Raw genomic sequence first — 27,421 nt, 5'->3', positions numbered from 1 at the left:
TATGACAGATAAATAAACTCATGAAGTTTGTTTTCTTGGGGGATTATACCACTCAGATTAGAAGAGGAAATCTGTCACTTAGATTAGAAGTAATAATTAAACTTATAAATACAAAGGTTTTACTGTGGACCGAGCTTGTTTAAGGTAAAAAAGTTTTGTAAGATGGACATGGATAACAACTGGTATGGTCCGTTGATACCTGTAAAACACATCCAAGGCTAACTGAATTGTTGTCTTGTTTGGATGGATGTAAGTAAGGACTCTATCTTATCTTGGAAGGTTTTTTTACTTTGGCAAGCTACCCTACTCTGGATGGAAAACTCACTGATGACTTGGGAAGTTCTTTTACTTTCTGCATACTAAAAGGGGATCTCTTTCCTACAAACATTGTACTTAAATGATTCTAATACTGAGTTGTTTTTGTACATATTTATTCCTTGATTCCATTGCCAGCTATCTTTTGAATGTAAAAATTCAATTATGTCTTATTATTTAAGATTTAACAGCTACACACACATCCTATAAATAAGGTTTTTCTTTCCAAGAGAAACCGGGATGCTGGCTTTGGAATTTCTCTTCGGCATTGAGTTTTAAGTTGTACCCACAGTCTGTAATCCCTTCACCGGTTGACTAGTGTTAGGTGGTCCCTTTTAGACTCTTTTTCTGGTTCCTGCTCATGGCTACTATAGTCTTTGACTTTGCCGATTGAAGGTTTGCAGGCCAGAAAATATTACAATTACTGTTTTTACTTCTATTTATGTTTACACTGTTCCCTTTTTAGGACTGCTTACCCTATAGAAAGACAGCTCGCATGAGCACTAATCACAACCCTGAGAATCATGCAAAGATTCTCGAACAAATTAAGCTTTATCTTAAGGACCATAAACCAAAGAATGCCTTGGCAGTTAGAACTAGCCCCTTCCTCTCTAGGAAGGCCAAAGATTGTATTACCTACTATGGCAAATATAAGTGAACCTCACTCACAGTTTTTGCAGACTCTTGCTCTCTCACAAGGATTGGAACTGACCTCGGAGCCCCTCTAAGTGGCCACTTCTCTTGTTCTCAGATGTATTAGCAGCTTGGATGCTTGGCAACTAATTTATGATTCGGCTCTTACCTCTAACAAAAAATTATATGTCTTACATATGCTGTCTTTTAATGATTGGGTTAAGATTTTAGCAACTTTGGACAAAGACTCCATGGAAGGAGTAAATTTAATTTCCCAATACATTGCCCAATTTCCTCTATTATCCTCACAATATCGCCAAGAGCTTGCTTTGTTCTCCTCCTTTGGTGCAGATCTATCTAATTTTCTTAGGAAGTTATGTGGGCTTAATCCCTCTTTTGTCTGTGCACCAGCCACTCCTTCTATTCCACAAACTGGTGGAATCTTCTATCGGGATAGTGCAGCCCTTGAAGCAGTTAAGGAATTTCAGAGTAATCTTTGCTCCCTCAATGACTCAAACCTCCTAGAGATGGTGCCCAAAATCTCTAAAGTTTTTCTTGTCTTGCCCGTGAGACAAATTGAAATTGAATCCCTCGGAGTTGACCATCAGCTTTGGGTCCTGCCCAACAAAGCTTTCTTAGCTCCTATTTTAAGTGAGACCTAGGTTTACCTTGCCAACCTCCCTGCCTCTACTGTGGAAGATTGAAAACACAAGATTCTTAAAGGAGGGCAATTCTTGGATAAAGGTGAGCTCATCAAAGCACCCTTCAATCTCAATCTCATTGACCACTCCAAGTGCCCCTCAAATATAGGCCTGTACATCCGTACCAAGGGAAACATGGAATTTGCCAAGATTAACCCTGATTTTTATATTGAGTCCATCTGGAATGTCTTTCGTCCTTATGTGAAATGTGCCTGCAAATTACTTGACCCTAAAGCCTCTCGTGAATCCAACATCATGTGGTTTGATCATACCATTTGGTTTATTCTCAACCATTTGGACTTACTGTTCCCGCAGAAACCTGTGGACTTTCATCTTTCCCTCATTTGCTCTTGGTTAGGTGGCCAAGCTAAGCAGATTGTAATTGCACAGATTGCCTTCAACATCTTCCGTAGACTTATGCTTGATATCTTGAAGGAGTTAAAAGCTGATGAACCTGGCATTTACTTAACTACTTATGTTAACTTTAAAGGTGTTAAGCTCATCACTAGTCTTCTTAAACCTAAGGATGACTCCCCTACTCTCAAAAGGGCTAACTCCCTTATCACCCCCAACTCCTTCACTTCCTTCTTAACACCTAGTTCATCCTCTAACCGAGGAAGAGTTTGTAGCTTTACAAGAGGAAGAGGCAGATCTCCCCCCATCAGGAACTTCCCTGAATTTTAACCCCTGGGTATATTGCAGGTTGCTACAAGACCTTGCGGAAGAAGAACTCTCAACAAAGAGGATCCGAAAAATGGTTTCATCTACATACACTGTCTCTTTCACAATGTACTCCTCGATTGGATTCAACCAAAAAGTCTTTTTTGTGAGTGGTCTGATCTATTTTTTGGTAATCACAAATTGCTCGACAATATACTCATAGGATGGAAATATCATCATCCCGTAAAAAGGTTGATCTATAATAATGACTTTCTTCGGCATGATTTTGTCTCTCATTGTACATGTGTTCAATTTACCACTTTTTCCAAAAAATTTGAAGCTTTTGGTAACCACGTTTTCACTTGTGATCTTAGAATTATTGAAAATAGTAAAATACGTAGAATTTTGGCCAACGGGCTCAATCATATACCTAACTTTTCCAAAAACCCATACCTTGCCTTATCAACTATACTAAGCTGTCTCACTGACCTTGTCAGTGCTCTCCGACTGGATATGACAGTCCTGCTGGACATAAGGGAAGTGGTGAAGGAATGCTTCCTTCGTAAAATTTCACAACTTCCTATTAAATGGTTATCATCTGACATAAGGGAAGTGGTGAAGGAATGCTTCCTTCGTAAAATTTCACAACTTCCTATTAAATGGTTATCATCTGAAGACTCTTGGCTTACTTCTCAGCTAACTCTTGATTTTCAAAAGATCTTTGATAAATGGTTTGTTGTCTGGCTTGACAAAATCTCTAACTGTCCCACTATTGTTTGCAAATACTTGACTTGGAAAGCTGCTCATAATCAAGTATCTGGTAAGGAATTCTGTCATATTAATGCTACACCTCAAATTATTTCCAGTAAAATTGCTAAACACTTGGGGCTGCTAGGCTACTCTGTGCTGAACACTAAGCTACCAACGCTTTTTCCCACCTATAAAATCCATAAGCATAAGTTCATGTGGATATATGATGCCCCCAATTGTATCTTTATTGGTATCACCAAGGATATTACTTTTTGTCTTGACCTTATATTATATGAATTTGAGCTTATTTGTGCCACTAAATAGAAAATCTGCCAGGACTTCTTACATGTCCAGTATAATCCCTTCTGGCTTACTAAAAACTCTATGGAGGTCTCACCTCCTCACCAAATCTTCCACATCTTTATGGCTGACATCACACAATGTTACGAAAATATTCCCCTTGATGGGGATCTTGGCCTTAAGGTTGTTCTTACCAAGGTGATTAAATTGGCTTTCTCCAATGCTAGAAAGAAGAAGTTTTTCTACATCTCTCTTTCCAAAAAACCTAGGTGGATTCACTTATCCCACTCCGTGCACTCCCTGCACTTTAATGAAGCTAAGCTTTGCTCCTACATCTCGTGGCTGCTGAATAATTGCACTATAATTTCTGGTGGTCTTTGCTTTAACCAATGCCTTGGCATCCCATGGGTTTTTCATGCTCTCCACTTATGTGTAATATTTACCTTGCTTTCTTTGAATACAGGTGGTGTCTCAAGACCATGGAAACTTACAAGAATAAACTTCCACAGCTCAAACATACTTATAGATACATGGATGACCTACCAAGTGTCAACAATAGGGACTTCACCAATGAAATTTGTCTGATTTACCCTCACTGCTTGAAAAGTCAACCTACCTCTCTCCATGAGACCATCACACCCAATGGGGCTTTCTGCACATCTGTCCAATTTCTTAACCTCTCAATATCCCTTTATACCCCATCTGTTGGCGGGTTTTGGGGCTGCTAATGGTTGATGAAATGGTTCTCTGTTCTACTCTTTCTGAAGGTAAGTATATGTCAATTTTTGGTTTAGCATTTGTATGGAAAGAAACCGAGCAAGGGCTCTGAAAAGGTTGTACCTCGTATAAGGATGGATTCCTACTACTGATTTAGCCCCGCTGGTATTATTGTATGGCATGTTCTCTACTGCTTTTGTCACTTGGAAAAACCTTCCATATGGAGGGAATGCTAAACTTGTGTACCACTATTTTCGGACCCATGTACTAGTTTATGTTGCTTTCATGGGCTGCATTGGACTCCATTTGTAACAGTATTACAACATCATTCTATACTTAGAAGGAAATATCTTTGCTTATTTACCAATAGAACCTCACTAATATGACAGATACATAAACTCATGAAGTTTGTTTTCTTGGGGGATTATACCACTCAGATTAGAAGAGGAAATCTGTCACTTAGATTAGAAGTAATAATTAAACTTATAAACACAAAGGTTTTACTGTGGACCGAGCTTGTTTAAGGTGAAAAAGTTTTGTAAGATGGACATGGATAACAACTGGTATGGTCCGTTGATACCTGTAAAACACATCCAAAGCTAACTGAATTGTTGTCTTGTTTGGATGGATGTAAGTAAGGACTCTATCTTATCTTGGAAGGTTTTTTTACTTTGGCAAGCTACCCTACTCTGGATGGAACACTCACTGATGACTTGGGAAGTTCTTTTACTTTATGTACACTGAAAGGGGATCTCTTTCCTACAAACATTGTACTTAAATGATTCTAATACTGAGTTGTTTAAGTTTTAACAGCTACACACACACACACACACACACGTTTCACAAGGACCACATTGCACCCAACCTCATATCCTATGGTTAGAAAGAGCCTTTGCAATTAGAAAAAATGGGTTCCATTTGAATCTTAATGAGGTTTTAATGTGAGCTCAAGCGACCTATGTGTAAATTGAAACATTGTTTTCAAGTTAGTTCAGAGTAGCGTCTTGTATCTTGCTAAAGGCAAATCCAATTAAGGAACTTCTGATAGATGAGGCATAGTGAGAACGACATTTAGCCCAACGATGGTGTACTAGGATGCTCCCCACATAATCCCAAAACTCAGGCAGTTACTTTGCATGATGATTGGTTTCCTTGTAATAGCCCATGAGGAGGCACTTCATGAATGTAGCGGGTGGCAGAAGAGGTGAATCTACTTTATGTGGGTGTATTTAAAGATTGGAAAGCCTGGTAGTAGGCCTTTACAAAGTGTGGGACTCTGCACCTATATTAATTTAGGAAGACCACAATTGCTCGAGACAAAGTTTGAATGTAATCACCTCACAATTTTCTTGCTGCCCTAAGCGCGTGGTAAATTTTATTACAAGAGAGCAACACATATTACATTTTAGGCCATCTCACAAGGTGTGATAGAAATAAGCATAAAGCAAGGGGGTTTAGACACTACAATAAAAGAATTTATTGTACAGGTAAAGGGATTTTGAATCATGTACTAACAGAATGGGCTATTACAAAAGCAGACAAGTTCTAGGATGAGGGGCACTTTTAACTCATACTCAAACTTGAAGGATTCATTAGAGACAAATGGGGTAGGTTCTTTAGTGTATGATAAAGCTCACTTCTATGTGGATGCTGGCTAAAAATTATAGAGTGCCTTAAATTTTCTATGCAGCATCCAACATCTCCTTTCCAAGGTCACCCAATCTCCTAGGTGTATGGCAGTAGCCTCTACATATTGTGAGTAGTGAGAGTGGTGTCTTTATTCCACGTGGTCACCTCAACACTTTGAACGTTAACCATAAAACAACAATTGACATTTTTGTGATCCTCCATAGAAGTTATCCCCATGACATATCTCCTCAGTTTAGGAAAATGGAAAATGCCCAACATAGAGACTCAATCGGTCAGGGCATTGACCAAGGGCTGCAAACATAAAGTCCTCAACTGTTTGAGAGAGTTTTACGAAGGAACCACTCTCACTAATAAGCAACAAAACGGTTCACTGGGTTTTAGAGGAGGGTTAACGAGCTCAGTACTCGCCATGAAGAAGAAGGTTGATGAGCGTGTTCGCACTCTGATAGAAAATGGCGTCAAGAGCAGGCACCGCTCTATCTTTGTTGTTGTCGGTGACAAGGGGAGAAACCTGGTATACCCAAACGCGCGCGCGCACACACACACACACACACACACACACACACAGAGAGAGAGAGAGAGAGAGAGAGAGAGAGAGAGAGAGAGAGAGAGAGAGAGAGAGAGAGAGAGAGAATGTCTGCAGGTAGTCTTCCTTCATCAGATGCTCTCAAGAGCTGTAATCAAAGCCAACCCCTCAGTGTTATGGTGTTACAAGAAGGAGCTATTCCTAAGCAGGTCTGGAATTTTATATTGCAAATGCTGAAAGGAAAATTAAAGTGTATTATAGTTTGTAAAAACTCTGGTGTCGTCTCTCTTTGCTCAAAGTCCATCTCAACCATTTGCATAAGCTTCGACATAGTTTGAAAATTTGCTGTCTGCATGGCATTGCTCTCCTCTTGTTATGTCAAATGAGTTATGCAAAGGTGACGATGGCGGAATATCTGTTTCTTTGTGACAGAGAAACTGCCTTCATTACAATCATAAAGAGATTTTCCTACTCACAATCTTGAACCCATTTGTTAGTGAGCCCGTGGACCCATAAATCTTACTAATGATCCTATACATGAACAGCTAAAACAGCAAAAATGTTAGAAACATTTTTTGTCGTTTGGGGAACGACTGGCAACTTTCAGTTTTAACATCTGGCAGCCAAACACGGGTTAGAGTGGCCACATTATTAGCATTGATCGATTTTGTTGATTTGCCCAACGAAGGTCTAATTAAACTAAAGCGGGACCAACACTCACACACACAAAAGCGTAGAAGATGATGATGTGGCATCTGTATGGAAGCCTGCGATTTGCGTTGGTAGTGCCACGTGGCAACAGTACGGATTTCCGTGATTTGCGCTACCGATGTGACATACATCTATGTGTTTGGTACGTGCATGAAACATGGCATTCTTAGCCATATATATTGCACTTTGGCTATTACAACCGAGTAGTGGAGCATATGCAGGAAGACCAAAATCTCTGACTAGACGACCAAGCCAAACAAATTCTTTGGCAGCCTCTGTGGCTAAAATATCTTCAGCCTCTGTAGTACTCAGTGCCACAATCTTTTGTAGTCTTGAACACCAAGAAACAGCCCCACCTGCAAGTGCAAAGACATATCCACTGATAGATTTTCGAGTGTCAAGATCTCTTGCCATGTCTGAATCACAGAATCCCTGCAATTCCAATGTACCCTTTCCATAGCATATACATTTCTCTTGTGTACCTTTTAAGCACCGAAAAATGGAATTTATTGCTTCCCAATGTGGTTTGCCAGATTAGATATAAGTCTATTGACAACTCCCTCTACATGAGAAATGTCAAGCCGTGTGGCAATCATGGCATACATCAAAGATCTACAAGCTGATGCATAAGATATACCCTTCAGTTTATGTGGCGGTAAAGGCACACCAAGAGGCTTAGCATCAACCATATTAAACCTTTGAAGTACTTTGCCAATCTACTTGTCTTGAGAGAGAAATAACAAGCGTTTCTCTCTATCCCGTCTAATCCGCATGCCCAAAATGTGTTCAGTTGCCCCTAAATCTTTCACTGAGAAGGCTGAATTCAACTGCTTTTTAAGAGCATTGACAATACTCTTATGCTTGCCTGCAATCAGCATATCATCCATACATAACACTAGCACAATAAGGCTTCCATCCTCAGCCTTTTTTGTGTACAAGCAGTGATCCGAATGGATGCGTTTAAATCCATGGTTGAGCATAAAGGTGTCAAAATTTTTGTACCACTGCTTGGGGCTTGTTTTGGCCAATATAAGCTGCGTTTTAGTCTGCATACCAAATGCTCTTTTTGGAATGACAACCTTCTGGCTGTTCCATGTATAGCTCCTCGTCCAAGTCACCATGAAGAAAAGCAGTGTTTACATCCATTTGATCCATCTCTAAATCAAGGAGAGTAGCGAGAGCAAACAAAACACGGAGGGTAGTCATCTTCACCACCGGTGAGAAGACTTCTTGGAAGTAGCTCGCTCCCATGTATCATTTGCATACAGAGAATTCATCTCGTTTTGCATAACAAGCTCCCACTTACACTTTTTCTCACATGATTGTGGCTCTTTGTATGTTAGAGGCTCATTTTCATCTGTCAACAAAATGCAATCCAAAGATGGTTGAAACCTCTGTGGTTGCCTTCTGACACGTGTAGACATTCTTACCCAATGGTCCATGTTTTGTGGCAATGGGCCTACATCCTCAGGAATGACCACACCATTAGGTGGGTGATTTTCAACATTTCCTTGCTGCTGTAATCTGTTTTCAGCATGTTCTTCATCATTTCCTACCCCATCTGGTGCATCCATTGGTTGGCAGTAGCACAACGGGTTGTTGCACATTTGCAGCATCAATAGGCACAAAATCTTCAGCTAATGGCTGATTTAGGGCTGGCTGTTCATGCTGAAACTTGACCTTCATTTTGTCAAGATCACTTTGTGTAGCATTATTTAGCAACTTTGCCTCATTAAACACTACATCTTGGCTGTGTACTATCTTCCTGTTCTGAGGTGACCAAATTTGTGTAATCCCTCTCTCCCTCATCTCCATATACCATGATGATGCCCTTGATGGATTTCATGTCAAGTCTGGTCCGTAGTTCTACAGGTACATGCACACAGGCCTCACAGCCAAAGACACGTAAATGGTCATATAAAGCAGGTTTGGCAGATCAAACCTCTTCAACAATGCCATTCTTCAAACCAAGATTCGGAGAGCAATTGCATACATGAACTGCAGTTTTAAGAGCCTCTCCCCAAAACTCGTGGGAGATTAGCCGTGGATAGCATGCATGTGACTCTCTCACAAAGTGTGCGATTATATCGTTCAGCCACGCTATTTGATGCAGGGTTATAAGGAGCCGTCAACTCCCTCTTAATGCCATGCATCTCACAAAACTTCTTGAACTCATTAGAGACATACTCTCCTCCATTATCCTTTCTAATGTTGCAAGCATTCAACACTTCATGTTTGCCCTTTAATACATACACCCATGACTTTCTACTAAAATCATCAAGGAAAGTAGCAAAGTAACGTGCACCCCCCATATGAACTAACAAGCATAGTGCATACATCAAAGTTTACCAAGTCAAGAGCATTAGACTTCTTAACGACACAAGAGTAATAAGAAGACTTTACATGTTTTCCATGTATGCAACCATTACAAAAGTCCAGACCAGGGCCTTTTACATCAAATCTCCCTAAAGAGGAGAGAACCTGAAGGCCTTTCTGGCTCATATGGCCAAGTCTTTTGTGCCAAAGTTCCATTTGAGAATGGACTTCCGCTACAACCAAAAACTTTGTAATACAAATAATACAAAGTCCCCTTCTTGTTGCCTGTTACAATCAGCAATGAACCCTTGTGTACTTTCCAAGACCCACCACCAAAAGTAGTGAAATAATAACTTTTCGCATCCAACTGCCCCACAAATAGCAAACGTTTCTTAATGCCAGGGACATAACTTACATCCTGCAAAATCAACTCTTGGCCATTTTCAAGAGCCAAATGAATGGTGCCAACACCCTCTATCTCACATGCATAGTTGTTGCCCAAGTAGACCATGCCTAGGCAACCTGCAGTGTATGAAGAAAACAACTCCAAAGAGAGAGTAACATGAAAAGAGGCACTGTTGTCCACTATCAAAGATTGGGACAACCCATTATGGGCTGAAGGCAAGGCGTCAATCGCTTTCCTTTTGGTGATGTGCATATTACCTGCTGCTGCCATAACATCTCCATCAATGCATGAGGACGCAACAAGCATTTCTTCGGTGTCAGAAAGCTCTCCAATGACCACACTAGATGCTATAGCAACTTCTTTTGAGGAAGAGCTGTCATCATCTTTCTCATCATCCTTTGCTTTCTTTCCTTGTTGTTTCTTTCTTGCTTGTTCTTTCTTGGAGTAACGGCATCGGTCTTTTGGTGTCCTTTGCATCCACACTGATAGCAAGTCAGATCTTGTTGTTTTCCCTTGCTTCTACTCCTGCTTTTGCCTTTATTGCTTGCATTTCCCCTCTTTTCGGATCTGCCTCTAACTTGATACCCTGAGCCACTGCTTTCACCCCTAGACTTCCTTCCGATTTTCTCATTCTGGATAGAGCCTCGAACACCATCGAAGGTTAAAGCAGGGTTGTTGCTAAGTGAAACAACCAAAGGTCTATCAGACAAAGTTATCAACAAGAAAATAGCCTTTAATTTATCATTGAAGTCTAGTAGACTTGAATCCTGAACTGACTCAAGATACTTGTGAAAGTACTCAAATGCTCAGATGTTGGCTTAGATTCATCTAACTCCATGTTCACAAGTTTACGCATAAGTTGCACTTATTCACAGGAGTTGTATTTTCATAAGCGTCCTTTAGCTTATTCCATATAGCATAAGCCGTATCAAGATGCTTAATGTTTGTAAGTACATCATCAGACAACCATTTTAATGTACGCAATGGCCTTCTTATTGAGTCTAGCCCAATCCTCATCTGGCATGGTTACATGCTTAGTTTCCAAGAGCACATCATCGCAATCCTTGAGAAACAAAATGCCTTCCATTCTGTCTTTCCACAAATCAGCCACTGCCATCAAACCTCTTGATTTCAAGAAGAGATTTAGTGCCACTGCCACTGGAAGCATTAGCAGCCATACTTTAGCAATGCACTAAAGCACAAATGCTCTAATTTACAACAACAAATAACCTTCAGCATTGAACAACCCAACAAGTTAGAGAGCAAGGATCACCACCATTGTGTTCAAATACATGTACAGTAGTAAAAGTGATAATTTTCAGCAGAGAAATTGCCATTAAGTGACTCCCACTTCAGCAGTATTACCAAAAATGCATTTGCAACAATCCCAGATCTGCAAATGATCTCTAGAACAGCTGCAACATGAATATTCAACAATATAATTACTTGATGAGAGTTTCCCGACGCATGAAAGGTGGGTATCGGTTTCTGATACACGAATTCACAATCAATTTCTGCAATTTCTCCACAATCTCACGTGTGGGAGGTAAAACCACAATTTACCATACAAAATTTTGCATCAGCAATACCCCCAAAGTGTATTACAGGCATCAATTTTGCCAAATTCAGAAATTTCAGCAAAATCTTCAAAATTTCTCGTGACAATTTTGCCGAAATGCACAATTTCAGCAAAAGCCCCAAAATTGCTCTGACGAATTTGCCCCAATTGCATTAATACATGATCTCTTCAGCAAATTATGGGGAATTTCTGTAAAATTTGCTGTTGCAAAATCCCCAAATTTTCCGGGTTCAATTTTGCACGAATGTCAATGGAATTGACTTAGCCGAGTGCAATTTCACCTTAACACAAAAAGCCCCAATGTTTATGAAGCTTTTATGCACAAAATCTGCAATTTCTGAAGCAAAATCTGTTGTTGTCAAAGAAAAAAATTTCCCGCGTGAATTGAGTTATGTCTCGCGTGAAAGGGCTTGGGCTGATTTGATGCAAAGACCAGCTGCATTTGCAACTTTTGGCCTTGCTTGTAGCTGCGGCTACGTAGAAGTGCACGGACCGGAGAGGCTCTGATACTGGTTTGTTGGTGGCGGAAGCAGAAAGAGCAGGCAATGCTGACTGTTTTCAGTAGCATACGAGCGTGAGAGAGAGAGAGAGAGAGAGAGAGAGAGAGAGAGAGAGAGAGAGAGATCTCCCAGCTTGAGGTTACATGTATCAAATATTGATATACTTAAAAAATCAAAGTGTATTATTATGTATGGTTTAAAGAGTATAAGGGTGTGTTCCCACCCTATGAGTTAGTGGTGTGAGTTAGTGTGTGAAAAAGAGAGTAGAGGGCCTTTACGTACCCAGCAGTACCCAAGTACCCCAAGTACCCAAGTACTCATTGCATGGTCATCACGAGAAGTGGAATGGATACTTGTCAAAGTCGACGATGTAGAAGCGTAGAGACAAAGGGGAGTGAGCACGAGAGAGAGAGAGAGAGAGAGAGAGAGAGAGAGAGAGAGAGAGAGAGAGAGAGAGAGTCTCTTGAACCAATCAACCTTGGCAATGAATAACTGAATGTGTATACAATGGAGGCAAGGGGTTGCTTATATAGCAATCTCAGTAAATTGTCCTACCCAAGACTTTGACAAATAAGTAAAATAAATACCTAAAAGCCAAACTAAGTAATGGGATCACATTGGGCAGCTCACAGTAGACATCAATAGTGAGACCAATGGAGCCACCAATTGGATACACCTCGGTGTTGCTCTCCTCAACTCTGTACCTGGAAGTAATGCCATCTTGAGCATCGGTTGCCTTTGTAGAAACTTTGAACTGTAGACCACACTACGTCCAATAATCCCCATTCGTGAACTGTGAACACATCACATCCAAAATATAAAACTCCAAGATAATGAACTGTGGGAACATATCTTGTCCATAATCTGACCAACAACAATGGATTGGTGCACTCATCAATAGTGTTTTAGACGTCTGACTGGTTCCCTGTCAGATGCATGTGCATTGAAACTCCGACCTACGGGTCCAAACACCAATAACTTGGAACTCCAACACAGGGGTCCAAAATAATTATAGGGAGCATTGCTTGCCCCTCTCTGCCGCTCACAAGCCTCTCTCTGGTTGAAGCTAGCGGTCGCACTTGTCATTTGACTAGAAATTTGACGTCGAGGCCATTGTGGCCACCGCCACGAGTGCCATGCCGATCTCCTTTGTCAAATATTTATTACCGTAGTCTCTGTCCAACTTGCCTTTATCCTTGTCTTCCTGTGAGTTCTTGCTTTTGCCTTTGGCTTCAAACTCTCGAGCCAAACAAAGTGTCGAGTCACATTCATGACAATTGTGATCGTACCTTGTGGGTACCAAGGCAGCTAACTGAGTATTGGTATTGCCATCCTTGTCAAGCTTGGCGTTGCCTCTGACCTCTAGCAAACTTGCCCATCTGCTTTTGGCTTCGAAATCTCGAGCCAAACAATTTGTTGGGTTCCTTAAGAACTGAGCCGGTGCATAGGCCGCTAACTGGATGGTTGACAATCCGTTATCCATAGCTTCTGGTTGGTTTTGGTTGATGTCGTCGAGGGCGGTCAAGCAAAAGGAGGCCATTTTGAAGTTGCAAGAATTGGAAACTTGTAATCCTTCTCGCACTCCAAGGGCCGTCGTACTAATCCAAGCAATTCCGCTCCACTGGCATTCCCAAAACGCTCCAAAGATTGGGTACAAAACCCTCTCTTAAGTTCCACTCTCCTCGTCCCTTTCCGAGCCGTTCCACAACTCTTTGACTCCCAAGTCTCTCCAATGCGAGGCTACCAAATCCCTCCAACTCTGCACCTTGGAAGATGCCCTCCACAGCCCACGTTTTAAAACGCTGGGCGTTAGTAGGGGGAAGCCGTTGTCCAAGGCACCGACGGTGAGAGCCGCTCCTTCGAGCGCTTTCGAATGCAGTCAGGTTGGGGGGGGCATCGATGCCGTCAGCAGAGGAAGTAAAGCGCTTGTAGTCCGTAGCGTTTCAAAACGCTCAGTAGGGCAAAGGGGGGCGATGTCACCTGCAGGCTCCGCTAGCCAGCATTTCAAGGGAGGGGATCCGATGCCAATAAGGGAGAAAAACGCCCAACGTTTAAAAAAAAAAACGCTATGGGCTGCATGGGATGCCGGCGACTGAAGAGGTTAGACTCCTTGCAGGCTTCTTCTCCTCTTTGCTCCTCCACGCCAAGGGCTTCGTTCACCGAGCTACACCAAGCTCTGATACCATGTCAAAGTCGACGATGTGGAAGCGTACAGACCAAGGGGAGTGAGCACGAGAGAGAGAGAGAGAGAGAGAGAGAGAGAGAGAGAGAGAGAGAGAACGAGAGGCAGTCTCTCCTGAACCAATCAACCTTGGCAATGAATAAGTGAATGCATATACAATGGAGGCAAGGGGTTGCTTATATAGCAACCTCAGTAAATTGCCCTACCCAAGACTTTGACAAATAAGTTAAATAAATATCTAAAAGCGAAACTAAATAATGGGATCACATTGGGCAGTTCACTTGAGATGCCAAAACTCTAACAATACTTTGCGTGAAGGTGATGAGAGTGGAGTTGGAGGAGACGAAGTCTCTACACCAGGAGGATTGTTCCCCGATCCTCGCCCATCCTCATCTACGCCATGGATTGCACCAAGCCCTATGTAGACTTTGGTCAAGTCTATGATGGAGATGATGCTACAACAAGAGGCTCAACTCGCCGCCATGGATAGAGATCGTGAAGAACAAAGGGCCGCTATGGAGCTCGAGCGTGAATGCATAGCAACTGAAGAACGAAGGGCATCTATGGAGCTTGAGCGTGAGCAAGCACGCGAGGCTCAACGCACAGCGGTCGAAGAAAAGCGGGACCAACGCCTGCAGGAGTTGATCCTACAGGTACTCTCCCCGAAGACTGAGCCACTCGAGGTCTGCGAGTCATCCCGTAACACAGGTAGAGACGACTCCTCCAACATTCCCGTCACTGAGAAGTCGACGCTTCGTAAGTATGATGGTAAGATGGATGCTTCTGTAATTCATTCTTGGTTGCATCAATTTAATGCTTACTTTGCGACTAACAAGAAGACCAACAACATCAAAGTTTTGACTGTTACTATGTATCTAGCGGGTGATGCCATTAATTGGTATCAAGCTTGCCATGAGTCACAGTTGGCTGAGCATCTTGAGCATGCCGCGGATGGCATACTCCTCTCTCTTAGTCGGGTCGACTTCCAAGACAAGTTCAAGGCTCGTTTTATGCCACCGCAGTACCTTGATCGGTTAAAAGAAGATTGGCGCGGCCTTAAGCAAAATGGCACTTCTAATATGTCTTTTTCTAACCGTATTTTGCAGATTGACGTTCAATTGCTTAGGTTGGATGAGGATCGCAATGAGGCTTTCCTTTTCGGATTGGACGAATACATCAAGTTCGATGTGCAAGTTTTCAACCCTACGGACTACAATGACGTCGTTAGAATCGCTCTAGCGCAAGAAATGAAGCACAATAAAGGTAGGTTGAAGGAGAACAAGTCAAGTACCCCTCAGGACCAACAAAATGGTAAGACCAATGGTAAGGATAACGGTAATTCTTCTTCTTCTCAATCTTCCTCTACACCTAGAGCACAAAACTCTCACAATGATAGTAAAGGAAAGGCTAAAACTTAGGACACCCCGAAGTTGACACCTGGTGAAAAATCTACTCAAGGAATAGTAGGAGGTTGGTTAACTGTTGAAGAACGAACCGAGTATACAAAGGAAGGAAGATGCCACATCCATAAAGGGAAGTCTGTCCCTATTGTATCTGCTTCGGCTATCACTTGTGTAATTAAGAATCATCTTTTTGCTCACTTGATTTTTGCATGTGATGTTTTAGATAATTGTCAGTTAAATTTTTCAGTGTTAGATAAAGAAAGGTCAGCATTTTTGTGGAAGTTTAGTGATTGTTTTTCTAATTCATCACCGTCTTGGTTGCTTTCGGAGAGGCCTGAGGATCATGCAATAGATTTGCTGCCAGGTTGTGAAGTGGTAGAGGGGCTGGCGATGGGTGTAGCAGACCACACGAGCAGAGAGAGAGAGAGTGCGAGCGCTGTTGCAGAGAGAGAGAGGGAGAGAGAGCGTACGATATCAATTGTGTTTCTTGGGCACACCACTAAAAGCCCTATGTTTTATTATTATGTAAGGGTACAAACTTATGACCATTTAAATGGCCTTTGGGTGTGAACACACCCATGTATAAAAGAATGAATAAATGAGTAAGAGAGGCTATAAGAGGGCCTTTAGACCCAACAACCTCCCACTTAAGGGCCCGATGTGGTACCTTTAAGTAACTCCCACTAAGTGTAAGCAATGCCGATGTTGTGTCTTAGCAAGACACTTAGTGAGAACATGTGCATGGTTATCCTGTGTCTTGACCTTTGTCAGTGTGACAAGGCCATCATCCAATACCTGTCGTATAAAATGGTACCGCACATCAATGTGCTCGGTACGAGCATGGAACATGGCATTCTTAGCCAGGCATACAGCACTCTGACTATCACAACCGAGCACTGGAGCATATGCAGGAAGACCAAAGTCTCTGACCAACCTGCCAAGCCAAATAGCTTCCTTAGAAGCCTTTGTGGCTGAAATATATTCAGTCTCTGTAGTGCTCAGTGCCACAATCTTCTGTAACCTTGAACACCATGAAATAGCACCTCCAACAAGTGTAAATACATACCCACTGGTAGACTTTCTAGTGTCAAGATCACCTGCCATGTCTGAATCACAGAATCCCCGCAATGATAGTGTACCCTTGCCATAACATATACATGTGTCCAGTGTACCTTTTAAGTACCTGAATATGCTCTTCGCTGCCTCCCAATGTGGTTTGCCAGGATTAGACATGAACCTGCTAACAACTCCCACTACATAAGCAATGTCTGGTCGTGTAGCAACCATGGCATACATCAATGAACCACAAGCTGAAGCATAAGGAATGCCTTTCATAGGATGAGCAGCTATATCATCTTTTGGGCAATCAAGCTTGCTAAGCTTTGTGTGCGTAGGTAAGGGCACACCAAGAGGCTTAGCATCAGCCATAGTAAATCTCTCAAGTACTTTCTTGATGTACTTGTCTTGAGAGAGGAATAAAAGACGCTTCTTTCTATCCCTCCTAATACGCATACCCAAAATATGTTCAACTGCACCCAAATCTTTCATCGAGAAAGCTGAATTCAGCTCCTTTTTCAAAGCATTCAAAGTCTCCTTATGCTTGCCAGCAATTAACATGTCATCCACATATAGGACTAGCACAATAAGACTACCATCAGGAGCCTTTTTAGTGTAAAGACAGTGATCTGCTTGACTACGTTTGAAACCATGATTGAGCATAAAAGTATCAAACTTTTTGTACCACTGTCTAAGAGCTTGTTTCAGCCCATACAAGCTGCGTTTTAGTTTGCATACCAAATGCTCTTTCCCTGGAATGACAAAGCCCTCAGGCTGCAGCATATACAACTCCTCATCCAAGTCACCATGTAAGAAAGCAATGATCACATCCATTTGATCAAGCTCCAAATCCAAGATAGCACATAGAGCAAACAACACACACGGAGAGTAGACATCTTTACTACAGGTGAGAAGATTTCTTGGAAGTCAATGCCTTCCTTCTGTGCATAACCCTTGGCAACTAAACGCGCTTTGTATTTGGATTTGTCATCAACACATTTGATCTTATAAACCCACTTGTTAGGAATAGCTTTCCTACCTTTGGGCAAATGCACAAGCTCCCATGTATTATTTGCATACAGTGATTGCATCTCAGATTTCATAGCAAGCTCCCACTTGCTTTTGTCATCACAAGACTGGGCCTCTTTGTATGTAAGAGGCTCTCCCTCATCAGTCAACAAAACACAATCCAAAGATGGCTGAAATCTCTCTGGTTGACGTCTCTGATGTGTAGATCTCCTCACCCAATGATCTACATTTGCCGGTAAAGGGTCTATATCCTTAGGAATGATTCTGTTATCATTTAGCGGCTGATTTTCAGCATTTATACCCTGTTGTAAATCATTTTCAGCCTGCTGGTCATTGTGCTCTACCCCATTTTGTGCATCTATTTGCTGTCCATTTTCTTCTGGCTGTTGCACAAATGGTTGCTGCTCATTTTCAGCATCAATAGGCACCATATTTTCAGCCAAGGAAGGCTTTATGGCTGGCTGGTCATTATGAAATTTGACCCTCTTTTTATCATGGTCTACATGTGTAGCATTTTGGAGCAATTTAGCCTCATTAAATACTACATCACGGCTGCGTACAACCTTCCTGTAATCAGGTAGCCATACTCTGTAACCCATCTCACCCTCATCTCCATAACCCATGAAGATGCCTCTGATGGATTTCATGTCTAGCTTAGGAGTTACATGAAATGAGGCACCGCTGTCTACTATCCAAGACTGGGACAGGCCATCATGTGTTGAAAGCAAAGCGTCAATAAGATCTGGCTTCGTGATATACATATCACTTTCCATAGCTACAACATCATCAAAGATACTCGAAGCTACGACAAGTGCTTCGTCCACATCAATTTCCTCTATGACCACACTAGAGGCCACATTGGCCTTGCCAACATCCTTGGAAGAAGAGGAGGTGTCATCATCACCTTTAGCATCTTTTGCATCCTTCTTCTTCTTACCCTGCTGCTGCTACTTCCTCTCAAGATCTTGCTTGTAAAATCTGCAATCAGGCTTTTTATGCCCTTTGCGTCCACATTGATAGCAAGTTATATCTTGAGATTTTCCCTTGCTCCTTCTACTCTTGCCCTTGTTAGCTACATTGTTCCTTTTCTCTGACCTGCCCCTTACATGATAAGCTGTGCCACTGCCTTCACCACTGGCTTTCCTCCTAATCTCCTCATTGAGAATGGAGCCTCTTACACCATCATAGGTTAAAGCAGCATTGTTTGACAATGACACAACAAGCGCTTCCCAACTATCAGGCAAAGTCATCAAAAGAAAGATAGCTTTCAACTTGTCATCAAATGGTTGCAGCCCTGAATCCTGAAGTTGACTCAAAACACCTGTAAACGCATTCAAATGCTCAGATGCAGGCTTTGCCGCATCCAATTCCATGTTTACAAGTTTCCGCATGAGATGAACTTGATTCACAAGAGTTTTATTCTCATACGAACTAGTCAACTTCTGCCAAATAGCATGTGCAGTGTCAAGACGCTTAATATCAGTAAGCACATCATCTGACACAACCATTTTGATATAAGCAATAGCTTTTTTGTTCAGCTTTGCCCAATCTGCATCTGACAAGTTTTCAGGTTTTGCTACGAGCAATGCATCTTCACAATCTTTAAGGAATAGAATGCCTTGCATTCTTTCCTTCCACAAATCAAAGCCAGTGCCATTAAATCTTTTGATTTCCATCAAAGACTTTGATTCCTTTCGATGCAAAATAGACCAAAAATTCACTGTTGTAAATTTATAACAGCAGGCTGCAAGTTGCAATTTTAGCCTCTTACAGGCTCAGAGAACACTATAGAAGTGCAAGGAAAACGTAACACTGGGTTACAAACACTTTATCCAAAGTGTACAGCAGTAAAAGAGATAAATTTGTTCAGCACACACAGGAAGCATACATCCTGTGCATGAATGCTCCCACTTCAGCAGTAAAACCAAAGTGCATTTGCAACAACCTCAAACCTGCAACTGAGGTAAAAGCTGCTGCAAAATGTATTTTCAGCAATACATAGACTCAATGGGAAGCATCCACAAGTAAATACATGTGTTTATTGTCACATAAACCTTTTGTATATGTGAGAGAGGTCTCAAACTCTGCTCAATTGTACCACAAATTGCAATACATGACACAAAATGTCCAGAATTGTATCACATTTGCAAAAGCCCCAAAAGTTACTGCACAATTTGCTGAAATTTCTGAAAAATCAGCAAAAAGCCCTCAATTTCTCAACTTGAATCCCTGAGAATTTCTCTTGTAATTACACCTGTAGGCGTAGACTTGAATAATCTTGCACTAATGTGCAAAACCCCCAAGTTTAAAGTGACAATTTGCTGAAATTTACTGAAATTTTAGCAATAGGGCAAAATCCCCAATTCTCCGGGTGGATTGGTGTTACCCAAAGTGTCCCAAATGTACCTGTAACACTGTGGTTGCTGTAATTAACAGAAAAAACCTGTTTTTGAAGAGAAACAGCCCGAAATGACCTGTTTTCAACCTGTTTTCAGCATATAAGCACTTGTGGATTGAGGTATTGTCTTCCCTGAGTCCGGGGAGGAGAGAGAAAACACCTGCGCTTGCTGTTTTTAGAGAGAGAAAACTGCGTAGGAGAGAGAAAATGAAGATTTCTCACGAGGGAATGTGCGCGGAAGTAGGGAACTTGGCTCTGATACCAGTTTGAAGTGGTAGAGGGGCTGGCGATGGGTGTAGCAGACCACACGAGCAGAGAGAGAGAGTGCGAGCGCTGTTGCAGAGAGAGAGGGAGAGAGAGCGTACGATATCAATTGTGTTTCTTGGGCACACCACTAAAAGCCCTATGTTTTATTATTATGTAAGGGTACAAACTTATGACCATTTAAATGGCCTTTGGGTGTGAACACACCCATGTATAAAAGAATGAATAAATGAGTAAGAGAGGCTAGAAGAGGGCCTTTAGACCCAACAGGTTGTAGCCCACCAAATAGGCTTCCCTACAGGGTTAGTGCGGCCCACAGAAAGAGATTATGGGCCAAAGTAGAGGAGCTGTTAGAAAAAGGGACGACTCAACCTAGTTCTTCACCCTTTTGCTCCCCAGTGCTTCTAGTGCAGAAGAAGGATGGCTGTGTATGGACTACCGTGTGTTAAATAAGAATACCATCAAGAACAGGTTTCTTATCCCAAGGATTGATGATATTCTTGACCGACTAGAGGGTGCGACAATTTTCAGTAGGATAGATTTTACAAGTGGATTACCATCAGTTTCGCATTAGACCAAAGGATGTGCATAAGACTGCGTTCAGGACGACATTTGGTCTTTACAAGTTTCTAGTGATGCCATTTGGTCTTACAAATGCTCCTGCTACGTTCAATAGGATGATGGACCGGATTTTCGCCACATCAAAAGTTCGTTGGCACATTCTTTGATGACATGATAGTCTATTCGAAGAATGAAGAGGAGCATAGGCGTCACTTGACCATTGTGTTCGAAGAGCTATGCAGTCACAGGTTGCTTTTCAATCCTAAGAAAAATGCTTGGAAGAGATCCACTTTCTTGGCCACATAGTGTAAACAAAACTGTACGAATGGATCCTCCCAAGGTTGAAGCAATCAAGGCATGGCGAGACTTGAAGATTGTGCACGATGTCCGTAGCTTATTGGGATTATGTTCTTACTACAAAAGGTCAATTCCTTATCATCATGAGCTTGATGACATGAAGGAACAATATGCTACTGATGAAGATTTTGCAAGGATCTTTGAACAATTGCAAGATGGGCAACACCATGAACACTATCTACTAAGGGACGGTTTTATGATGATGCATGGCAGACTATGTGTTACTAGGCCATTGCGACATAAAGTTATGGTAGAAATCCATGTCCCACCGTATGTAGGACATCGTGGTATAGATGCGACAGTGAAAGTGGTCGAGACATTCTTTTATTGGCCTACTTTGAGGAGAGATGTGGATGCCTTTGTGTGAGCATGCGTGATTTGCCAAAAGGTCAAGTTTGACAGGCAAAAGGCACTACGGTTGTTACAACCACTGCCTATGCCAGATAAGCCATGGGAAAGTATTGCTATGCATTTTATCTTTGACCTTCCAAGAATGCCAACAGGGAATGATGGTATGTGGACCATTATTTGCAAATTCAGCAAGCAGGCCCATTTTATTCCTGTCAGGAAGAAGATAAAATTTGATCAGATGGCTCGGTTGTTCATGTACAATGTACAATGTGTTTGTACCATGGTATGCCACAATCTGTTGTCAGTGATTGTGATCCTCGTATGATGAGTTTTTTTTGGAGAGGCTTGTTTAAAAACATGGGCACTATGCTCAAGTTTTCTTCCTCATTTCATCCACAAACTGATGAACAGCTAGAAGAGGCTAATTCTAGTGTTTTAGATCTGTTGAAATGCTATGTGTCAGAAGTGGAACAGTTTTTAGCCTGCTTGAGTATGCATACAACAATACGGTGCATTTGTCAATAGGCAAGGCACCTTTTGAAATTGTTGAGGGTGGCAAAAAGGTTCCTCCTATTTTGCACACGAAGGACAATATTTTTAAAGCGGATCGATATGTTGATAACACGGATGAATTGTCTTGGAGAAGACTCAGGCAAAGCAAAAATGGGCTGCTGATCATCACCGACATTAGTTGTTATTTTCACCTGGTGATTGGGTTCTTTTGTGGTTTGAAAAGGCAAGGTGTAAAGAAGATGAAGGGCAAGGAAAGGTTGTTTCCTAAGCTCATCATGCGTTATTATGGACCTTTTCAAGCGTGAGTCTTCCAAGACCCTTTGCGGGTGATGTGCCAGAAGCTATGCCAAATGAAGATCAACCTGAGGTCAAGGAACTTGATTAGATCTTGGTACCTGAGCAGATTTTGGCACACAAGGAAAGAAAAGTTAAGGGAAAAGTTGCATGACGGTATTTGGTGAAGTTGAGGAACTATCCACCTATGGATGCAAAGTGGATGGAAGAGAACGAACTGCTAGAGGCACCGAATATACTGCAGCTTTACCTTGAGGCCTTTACAGCCTACGTATCAATGTGCTCAAAAGAGGGGTGATGATGATGGAGCTAATAGATCAAAAATACATATGGATTCGGTGCAATAGAAGTGTACACTGCTCTATGAATGCTAAAGGTATAACATTCACTCCTATCGTAGACAGAAATAACAAAAATATGAAGGTTTCTTTAAGTCATTTGTATCGGTTTCAGTACGTTGTTCTAGGAAGGGGATGGTTTTAGTCAACCTCCCATGAAACCCATCATCAAAGAAATAACTATTGTGGCATTAACTCTTGGCATTGGGGGGCCACAACTTTGTTTGTGTAGGAGCATCCTGCTCCAAGTGTTATCCTCTTGGTTTTTTTTCCATTTTTAGTATCAATTGAAATTGTTTTTTTAAATTACTTAAGTGTTGCAGATATTCTTGAAGTCTTGTATCGTCATCTATAGTAGAATGTGATCACATAGAGCTTCGACTTAGCTCAATGACCGAGGGTTGGCCCAACATCTCATATTTAGGCTCTTCCTTGGAGTCAATTGAAATCTTCCTTGCATGCTGTTCTTAAATTTGGAAAGACTCGTTCACTGACACCTACTTTTAGTATGTTCTGAGGTTTTTTTCTGATAACTCAAAATTAATGAACTTTGAGAGATTGAGTGGCTGCATTTGTATTGTTAATGGGCAGTCACAAGAAGAAGAGAATGAAACAAGTGAAGAAGATGATGCAACGAGGGCTGACGGACTCAATAAAAGAAGATCCTTTCTCAGTATTTGTTGCAAGCACTGAGATCAGATATTGTTACTATGCAGAAACTGAGAAGATATTAGGAAACACTTTTGGCATGTGCGTCCTACAGGTGAACAGTTTTCAATCAAGCTGTTGCTTGAACAAGTTTCCACAGGGGCTCCACTGTAATGTATTTCTTGGCATCAGCTTGAGTCCAAATGTCTTATCTTTCAGGACTTTGAGGCGCTCACTCCAAACTTATTAGCACGTGCAGTCGAGACAGTTGAAGGAGGTGGAATAATTCTTTTGCTTCTAAGCTCTTTGTCATCTTTGAGTTCACTCTACACAATGGCCATGGTATACGGTTTGGTTCAACTGTTTATTTGATTCTTTGACATAGTGTTGCCCATGTAATCCATGCTATTCCTAGTATCTGCAAAATGCTAATATATTCACAGAAATATAAACAGTGCTTTTAGATTTGTACATGCTTGTGTTACACTCGGATGTTATGAAACTTTCTCAATGCACAAGTAATGCTTCTGAAAAGCTTTGGTTCTGATAGGATGTGCATTCAAGATTTCGAACAGAGGCTCATGGTGATGTCACAGGCCGTTTTAATGAGCGCTTTATCCTGTCCCTGGCCTCATGCAAGTCATGTGTGGTGATGGATGACGAGTTCAATATTTTACCTATATCATCACATTTACGCTTCATTGTTGCGGTTTCACTGAATGAGGTACAGATGTAACTGGTTTTATGAATGCTCAGCATTGTGTCAGTGCAAAAACACGTGAGCTGGATCAAATCATGTTTATGTCATGATATCGTTTCTTGCCTGTGCAGGGGGAAGAGTTGACAGAGGCAGACAAGGATTTAAAGGAGTTAAAAAGCTCTCTGTGTGAAACACAGCCAATAGGCCCTTTGGTGGGAAAGTGTAGAACTTTAGACCAGGTATTGGCTGTTTGAAAATGCTGTTGCAATGTGTGCACTAAGTCTACTAGCATTACTTGCCTACTGGCTCTACTTTTAAAAAAAGCATTAGTAAGAAGATCCCCCCTTACAAAACCGTTCGTCATCTGCGCCTCAGCCCGCTCTCGCCATCTGTGCCCTCGCCTGCAAAAACGCTTGTCTCAGCCTGCCTTCGCCATCTGCATCCTTGCCTGCACTGTCCACCTTCCCCATCCCCCCCCAGTATCCTTTGGGCTGAGCAGCCTCCTCCCCTGCACCTTGCCCAGCTTCTCCATCTCTGTATCTCTATGCGAAGACCTCTCTTCTGCCCATCTCCATTGGTCCGTGCAACCTCCTCCCTTGCACCTCGTCCACCTTCTATGTCTCTGCACGAAGATGGCACTTCCTCTTTCATACTGGGTCGTTTAAAAATAAAATGAATTAGTTGACAGATTTGTCGACTCTCTTCTTCTTGTCAAGTCGCCGCTCTCTCCGCCTTCTGCCCTCCTCGCCTCCTCCTGTCAATATCCCCCCCACACACAAGAAAGACGCTTACAGATCAAAGTATCGCCAAAGCACAACTTTCTTCAGCTATTGATGAAGCCCTGAAATTTCTCACCAGGGTCAGCATCTTGCTTAAGGCCACATGCCTTCAAGGAGAAAGCATCATCAGGAGAAAGGCGTTCCCTTCGCATCTGTGTAGCCCTAGAAACGAGAGAGAGAGAGAGAGAAATGAAATGAAATGTTATATTAACGTCTTCAAAAGGCCAAAATGACCTATGAGACCAATCAGTTACAAAATAGTGAATCTAATACCATGTCTGGGTACAAAAGAACTAGAAAAGAACTAGAAGTGGAACAAAATACTACTACTACTACTACAATCTAAAACTACGTGGGTGTAGCAGCTGATACAATAGGTACCCGGTAAACGATAAATGGAAAATGATGCAATTATGTCTTCACGTGCAGATGCCTTTGTGAAGATTAACGTGCTGCTTGTTCCTATTGCCTGCATTATGATAAATGGAAAATGATGCAATTATGTCTTCACGTGCAGATGCCTTTGTGAAGATTAACGTGCTGCTTGTTCCTATTGCCTGCATTTTATATAGCCGCTCATGCATGGTGCACACTTGTTTTTTATTCTCTCTCTCTCTCTCTCTCTCTCTCTGGTCGATGTACGCAGAGCGGCAAAACCTAGGACTAATTGGAAAGGGTATGCCATGGACTCGCCAATGCTCTCACTTGAAGCCCTGGAGGCAGAGGTGCATGAGCAGAGCTCTCTCTCTCTCTCTCTCTCTCTCTCTCTCTCTCTCTCTCTCTCTCTCTCTCTCTCCAGTTCCTTCATAGTAAGTCCTCATGCATGGACCTCAATTCCAGTGGACCTCCAACTCCCAAAGTTGAGAGCATCTTTCTCCCATTTCTTTTTCAGAATGTGTAACACCTACTAGCTAGCATTATTGCATTTGGTGGATTGCTTTTTTTGCTTTGCTGATGTAACTATAGGATGTGTTCATCCTAATCTCGAAAAGAAACTTTGTGTGCGCTTAGAAATAAATCAAAAGACAAAGGTTTCTCCCGTGCAAAAATTTTCTTGCCTTTTCTTTTAAGAACTATTCTACATAATATATCAAAGTTGAGGTGCTGAGGCTCGCTTGAAGTATGAAGAAAAATGGCATTTAGATTGATGTTAGATCGAGGGTTTTGAAAATTGTTGCACCTGATCGAGCTATTGGAAATTGGCTCACTATTGAGTGCCCTCGGAAGATAACTAGTGCTCCATTGCATGGTCTGCACGCATTATTTTAGTAGTCCTGGATCTTGGGTTCATAATTCTACAAGAGTCTTCAACAGTGTTGAAGAAGTAGAAAGAGCAACAAGGTTTTCCATTATTCCGCCGTTTGTGTGCTCATATTTCTGCAATAGGCGTGAATAATGTTAACGAAGTAGAACTAGCAAGAACTCTCCAGGTCAAGGCCGTGTGCTCCAAACCATGCTCTAATTTGTGTACCATGCTCTGTCGTATCCAGCCTCTAATATTTGTATAGCTGACTCAAATGTTCGTTATGGCATGAGTCTGTCGGTCAAGAGCTCTCTCTCTCTCTGGATGAAGTAGACTGTCTTGAAGAGTGCCTCCTCTAACATGGGGGCGGTCGCAAGCTCTGCCCTGATGATGTCTGGCGGCACTGTGTGCTTGGCCCAAAACATGCGAGAAATCATATAGATTTGTGGTCTCTCAATCCATGCCCACTGGCTATCTGTCAATCCGGGTGCCAACACTGCTGCTGCAGACATCAGGGTTGGAGTGACTAATGTGTTGAATAGCCACCCCTGCATGCGGGGCTCTCGAAAGTGTGCTTGATGGCAGCTCCGCTCTAGCATGGTTAGTGCTGCATATCCTCTGGTGAGTGTGTCAATGGCGGCTTGTGCCATGGAGAAGGGCCCCTGTCTGTTGGTGAATGTGACTCCCAGGTAGATGTTGGAGGTGACTACCTCGATTGGTCCTCCTGCTGCTGTAAATGTGGCTGCTCGTCGAACTGATTTGGAGGTGCGAAAGATCATGATGTTGGTTTTCCCAAGATTCACTGTGAGTCCCCTGTCTGTACAAAACTCATCCAAGGCTCTCAGATGGCTCTGAAAGGCCCTCTGGTGACTCTCAAATCAGTACAATGTCATCAGAGTATAGCATGATGTGGACTGTGGTACCTACTAGGTCCGCTCCTACCCCTCCCGCTTGTAGGATGTAGTCGGTGATCTCGTTGATGTAGAGTTTGAAGAGGGTCGAGGAGAGGGGACATCCTTGCTTAACACCAATAGTACTAGCAATAAACTCTGACATACCGCCTGGGCAAGGAACTCTCCCAGTCACTCTCTCATAGAGAGCATAGATGGCCCATATCATCTCCGAGGGTATCCCCAAACTCTGGAGTCGTTGAAAGAGCCTCTCTCGTGGGACAGTGTCAAACGCTTTGCGTAAATCCACAAAGCAGCAGTAAAGCCTCTTCTTCCGCACCTTTGCCCCATCAATGAGGCAACGCAGAACTAAGATGTGGTTGATAGTAGAGAAGGGCCGCCTGAACCCTACCGGGCCAGGAGCTCGTAGGCCTTCAGCCTCCTAGTAAGAACTAAGATCAGCCTCAAGAACTTCCCGATATAGTTTGGGCATTGTATGGCCGATCATGATAGTCTTGTAATTCCCTGCGAAACTCCTTTGAGAAGCCCTCCCCTATAGCCCGGTTGAATGCATGTGCGATTAACGGGGCTATCGTGGCGGCTGCATGAATGAGGTGATCAGTTTGTAAATCTGTATGGTCTGATGATAGG

The 27,421-nt window shown here is 42.3% G+C and overlaps 1 protein-coding gene across 2 annotated transcripts in view; it reads left to right on the top strand.

The window, feature by feature from the left end:
* The first annotated feature begins 6,057 nt into the window (after positions 1–6,057).
* The window catches only part of LOC147459729 (RNA cytidine acetyltransferase 1-like), a 185,676-nt gene continuing 164,312 nt past the window's right edge, over positions 6,058–27,421 (top strand). For both annotated transcript variants that reach the window (XM_086510950.1, XM_086510949.1), the window contains exons 1-6: positions 6,058–6,240; positions 6,370–6,461; positions 23,102–23,273; positions 23,378–23,500; positions 23,709–23,882; positions 23,990–24,097. In XM_086510950.1, coding sequence (XP_086367076.1) covers positions 6,136–6,240; positions 6,370–6,461; positions 23,102–23,273; positions 23,378–23,500; positions 23,709–23,882; positions 23,990–24,097 — 774 coding nt within the window. In that variant the 5' untranslated portion in view covers positions 6,058–6,135. The remainder of the gene's footprint in view (positions 6,241–6,369; positions 6,462–23,101; positions 23,274–23,377; positions 23,501–23,708; positions 23,883–23,989; positions 24,098–27,421) is intronic.

The sequence above is a fragment of the Adiantum capillus-veneris genome, chromosome 4, assembly GCF_014529385.1.
Source record: "Adiantum capillus-veneris isolate H3 chromosome 4, ASM1452938v2, whole genome shotgun sequence".
Lineage (NCBI taxonomy): Eukaryota > Viridiplantae > Streptophyta > Polypodiopsida > Polypodiales > Pteridaceae > Adiantum > Adiantum capillus-veneris.
Note: the sequence above shows the minus strand (reverse complement) of the source record. Positions and strands in the feature narration are given on the sequence as shown.